Genomic DNA, 5,179 nt, shown 5'->3' with positions numbered 1-5,179 from the left:
GTATTTGTTCCACACTTCTTTATGGGATCTTTAGAAAATTACTGTTTAATTTTTAACTGCCCACTGAAACTGAACTAACAGATCACAGCTTGCTGTCCTTGTGAAATCTTAGTGTAATTGGTCAACAACTTTTAAAGTATATAGTAGTGTTTTAAAATATCACTGCATAAACAGCTCATTTGGATACTTTATATCATAAATTGTTAGTTCATTTCTGTCCTTCATAGATTAAATCTGTCTCTCATGGTCTGCTTGTTTCTCGATGATCATCAATGACCTTGTCAGTTTATTGCAAGGGCACGTTCACAACTGCACAATGGTTAGATATTAAGAAATGCCCTAAAGGCTTGTGTTTATGTGCATGTTGTGAGTTTACTGGATAAGACATGTCAGACCGAAGGGTTTGAAGGTCATTATTTGTAAGCACACACACATACACACACTTCATCTCCTCCCCATAGCTCTCGCTGATTTGCCATTCGCTCATCCAGTCAAAATTAAATTTACAAATCCGAGAGTTTAAGGAGCTCCCTGCAAACACTCAGAATCCTCTGTCACTTACAGTCTCACACAGATACAGGGGTGGAATTATCAGCTCTGACATATTTGAGATCCTGCAGCACATCAAAAAGATGGGAGTGGGTAAGTCTGATTCAACTTTATTCAACTTTTATTAATCAGCATTGAATGATGAAAACCTTTACCTCACAGCTTATGGAAACCAAAAATCTGCCATCGTGTATTGACAATGTCATTTCAGTAATTGTATCTTTCTCCCTTTTGTGGAACACAAAACAAGATCTTTTGACAAATATTGATCATTATAGTTTTTGTTGATGACAAATTTTCAATTTAGGGGGGGTGAACTATCAATTTCATAAATATTCAGATGTTTTTCAGAATTTCAAATAATAATCTAAGTTTAAAGTTAACATGATCATCTTACTCTCTTTCTCTAAAGAAAGTCCTGAGCATTCAGATGCTGATTTCACCTATGGTAAGAGTGCCTCACAGTTACTTACATTCCTTAATGAAAGTGATGATATATGGTATGCATGAAATGTGGTCATTACCTTTAAAGAGTTTGTGTTTTTTACATATGTTAAACATATTTAAGTGTTTTTTACTCATATTTTAAGAATTTAATGCTCAATTTCATGTGGATTTGTAGTATTGAGTCAAGTTATTTAATTACTTTTTGAGTAACTAGGTTACTTTCTAGGCAAAATAATTAGAAAAAAAAATTAAATACAATTGTAATAATGCAACTAGGGGTGTCACGGTGGCTCAGTGGTTAGCACTGTTGCCTCACAGCAAGAAAGTCACTGGTCCGAGTCCTGGCTGGGTCAGTTGGCATTTCTGTGTGGAGTTTGCACGTTCTCCCTGTGTTTGCGTGTGTTTCCCACTGTCTAAAGACATGCGATATAGGTGAATTGAATAAACTAAATTAGTCATAGTGTACGTGTGTGAATGTGAGAGTGAATGGGTGTTTCTCCATACTGGGTTGCAGATGGAAGGGAATTCGTTGTGTAAAACATATGCTGGATAAGTTGGCGGTTCATTCCGCTGTGGCGGCCCTTGATGAATAAAGGCACTAAGCTAAAGGAAAATGAATAATGCAACTAGTAATTGATAACTAATTACTTTTTTGAAGTAACTCACCCAAAACTGGTTGCAAATTAGTTTGTTTCCACCTTATTTTATAAAATTCAAGACAACTGCTGAACTTCCTAAACAAGTCTTTAGAAACACTTATGGACATCTTAACCATAACTATATCTCTGCTTATGTCAGATTATGAGTTAATCAGAAGAGGAGGACTGATCTTCGCAGCTGTTTTGTTCTGTTTGGGCATGGTTATCATATTCAGTAAGTTTACCATCCATGCAGTCTACAGCATCTCCTCTACATACATTATAATAAAGAATCGAAGCTTCCTTGGTTAACCAACTGTTATCTTCTTTTCTTACAGGCAAAAAACTCAGATGTGGAAAGTCCTCTGCTACGTGAGGCACATATATAAGACTTTTACAATAAAAGATACAGTAAAAGATAAAGCGCTCTCTCTCTTTCTCTCTTACCTCTTGATGTGTCTTCTGTGCAGGCATGAAGATAATGGTGATCTTTGACCTCTTCTTCGTTAACCTTCACTGTGAGCATTAACATACAGTGTTGCACTTTTAGCAGGAATATTTCCAGTCAGCAATACATCATGTTTTATGAATTACAGGCTTTAACTTTCTGTCAGGAGAGTGTTCTTAAATGACATTTAAAAGGTCATTGCCTTTCTTACTTCGCTAGACATTTGTCTCAGAAATTCTCAATAAAAATACAGATTCACAATGTAGAAGTGTATTATATTACAAAGAATAATGGACATATTTGCATTTATTCAATGACCACAACTGCCGTTTTCTTACTATGTTTCACGCAGGTATTGGGACACTTCAATATTTTCACCAAGGATGACAATATCTTTTTCACTTTTGGGTTTCAACTTACATCCATATATAGTCTGCTGAATACTGTAATTTTTTTAGTTCACAAGATCTGACACAATGTATGCAATCACAATAAAATGTTCAAAATGACTCATAAATTGCCCAGTCTGTGGAAATAATGTTATGATTATACAGTCCTACAAGATTATATTTTATTTTTAAAAGAATTGTATTAAATTCTTCTCATATATATATATATATATATATATATATATATATATATATATATATATATATATATATATATATATATATATATATATATACAAATTTAAATTTGTTACAAATTTACAAATGAGAGAATTTTAGAGTTTATTTATTACTCCTATTTAAAGTTATTCTGACAGGAGTTTTTAAGTTACATGTATTCTGAAACACAGTATAAAAACTTAAGTTACATACAAGAACACTGATCAAAATTAGAGAACTCTTTCAGATGTCTCCCATTTATTGGTGTTTAACTGGCACATGTTGGTAATCTGACAAACCCTATTTAACTTGCAGTTTAATGTTTCACTGCCTTTTTGCAAGATGATGAGCTGTTCTCTACAGTGACTGCATCCTTCCAACAGCAGGTCGTCCAGATGAAGGCTGAAGCAATGACACTTTCAGCCACAACAAGAGAAGCTCAATGATTTCTAGAATATTGCAACTTTACACTGTCACTAACTCATTTAAGTCCCCCCAAAATGACTGGAAAGATATTAAAGATAAATGCTTGTGAGGACAAAAGGTCTCTGAGGGCTGTCGGATGAACGCTACAGCTGAAATTGCTCACGAGTTCAGCTCTGTACAGGGTAAGGATTTGTCTCTTCATAAACTGTGTCGACGTTTAGAGAATTTAGACTGAAGGCCCAGTCTGTTGACAGCAGGCCTGTAGCCAGGGGGGATTCGGGTGGTTCGAAAGACCCACTCCCACTGACAAAGGTTCAGAATTTTTCCAATACATGAGCTCATTTGTTCTATTTTGACTGCTAAGCCATCATAAATTGTGAAAATAACCCATAAAGGCTTTAAGACCAAGCAGAATCTGACGTAAGTAAAGTCATGTTTCACTTCTGACCTTCTGTATTGCTGTTACATAGAGAAAGCATTTTACAAGTAACCTTTATTCTTTATTTTATCCACCAAAAGTGGATCATTTTAAAGTTAATGTTAATACTAATCTGGCATATTGTTGTTAAATCATGAATTTTCAAATGTACTTTTTTTTTTTACAAGAAAGAATAGAAAAATCACCACACTCTATATTATTATTATTATTATTATTATTATTATTATCTTTTAATTGTTCCTTACTCAAATGGTGAAATTCTGAGAAAAGTTGAGTATGCTGCTCAGTTTGTTGTTGCCTAATAAACAACAATAGGGTACAGTTTTTTAATTTAAAACTTCAACCGATTTCATTTTTTCCCCTAATGATATATGTAATACATTTGTATTTTTTAAATAAGTATTTTTCTTTGTATTTCTTTATTCTAAATCTTTAGGAAATATTTTTAGTACAAGTGTGGTTATGTCGGTGACCATCAGACAAGCTAATCCAGCTAAAAATAGTGCTTAAAATGTCACTAAATGCAGTATTTAAACCTCGTAATTAAATAGAAAATTACTGCACAAGGTCCACTTTTTGTAAACAAAAAAAGAAAAGAAGAAGAAGCACCCATTTCACCAGGCTGACCACATGCTTGATATGTGAGAATGATGTCCTGTGGCTGCATATGTGCTGAAGTCATTAAAAAAAGGCCTCCACACTTAATTAATAGCCTAATAAAAAGTGTGTAGTTAATCTGTTACAGCTTTTGCTGTCCTCATTTTTTTTGTTTTCAAAATGTTTTTGTTGAAGTGCCTTGGCTGTTTCCAACCAAAACTGAAAATTTCACATAATGAACAGTGAAGATAATTGACAAGAGTGGATTTAACCAATAAGCGAGGTAAGCGGCCGCTTAGGGCCCCAGGACATCTGGGAGCCATCAATAAATATTGAGAAGTATAAATTATACCTATATAAACTATATATATTACACCGTTTTCTACCATATTTTGTATGGTGAGAGTTAAATACAATTTTAACGTAATTAAATATTATTCAATATACAACCAAATATATTCATTCATTCATTTTCTTGTCGGCTTAGTCCCTTTATCAATCCGGGGTTGCCACAGCGGAATGAACCGCCACAACCAAATATAATACTATTATAATAATGTAATGTTATGTAGTAATAATATATTTATTACAAAATAAAATATCCATCATAAAGCGCAGTCCAGCAGTCAGTTTATTAAAAAAATATATTATTTTTAGTTGTAAATTTATTTCAAGAAAACTAATTATTTAAAATATAGAGATTGCATTCATTTAACATGTTGAAAAGAAGATATAGTGATAAAAATACAGCAATAAAAATAAATATTAAAAAAGTAGGGTGCATTTCAAAACTTGGGCCCTATGGCTGGAATTGCTTAGGGCCCTAAAATCACTAAATCCGCCCCTGTATATTAAAGAGCATAAATTGTCTAATTTTGACCTCTACTCTAAAACAAATTATTTAATGAGTGTAAAATCTGGCAACGTGTTATTCCAGAGCACGTGACGCGCATTATATTTCCAGATACAGCTTCGCACAGTTATTTTTAGACTTGTGTATACGATCAGAATCATCTGCAACAACATC

General features: G+C 33.3%; 1 protein-coding gene across 3 annotated transcripts; it reads left to right on the top strand.

Annotated features, from left to right (window-relative positions):
- Nucleotides 1–535: 535 nt before the first annotated feature.
- fxyd2 (FXYD domain containing ion transport regulator 2) lies at nt 536–2,591 on the top strand. Of its 3 annotated transcripts, XR_661637.4 has the most exons (7): nt 536–642; nt 962–997; nt 1,795–1,869; nt 1,973–2,006; nt 2,105–2,152; nt 2,231–2,276; nt 2,435–2,591. XR_661637.4 is itself a non-coding variant. In XM_073951080.1 (6 exons), the coding sequence occupies exons 1-5, from the start codon at nt 633–635 to the stop codon at nt 2,127–2,129; spliced, it is 180 nt and encodes a 59-aa protein (XP_073807181.1). In that variant the 5' UTR covers nt 536–632; the 3' UTR covers nt 2,130–2,152; nt 2,231–2,591. The 3 variants fall into 3 exon arrangements, 2 of the variants coding, with proteins under 2 accessions (XP_073807181.1, NP_001268850.1); XM_073951080.1 differs by having other exon boundaries at nt 2,231–2,591; NM_001281921.2 differs by lacking the exon at nt 2,231–2,276 and having other exon boundaries at nt 2,435–2,590.
- The last annotated feature ends 2,588 nt before the right edge of the window (nt 2,592–5,179 follow it).

This window comes from Danio rerio, chromosome 5, assembly GCF_049306965.1.
Source record: "Danio rerio strain Tuebingen ecotype United States chromosome 5, GRCz12tu, whole genome shotgun sequence".
NCBI classification, from domain to species: Eukaryota; Metazoa; Chordata; class Actinopteri; order Cypriniformes; family Danionidae; genus Danio; species Danio rerio.
This window is presented reverse-complemented; position numbering and strand designations above follow the sequence as displayed.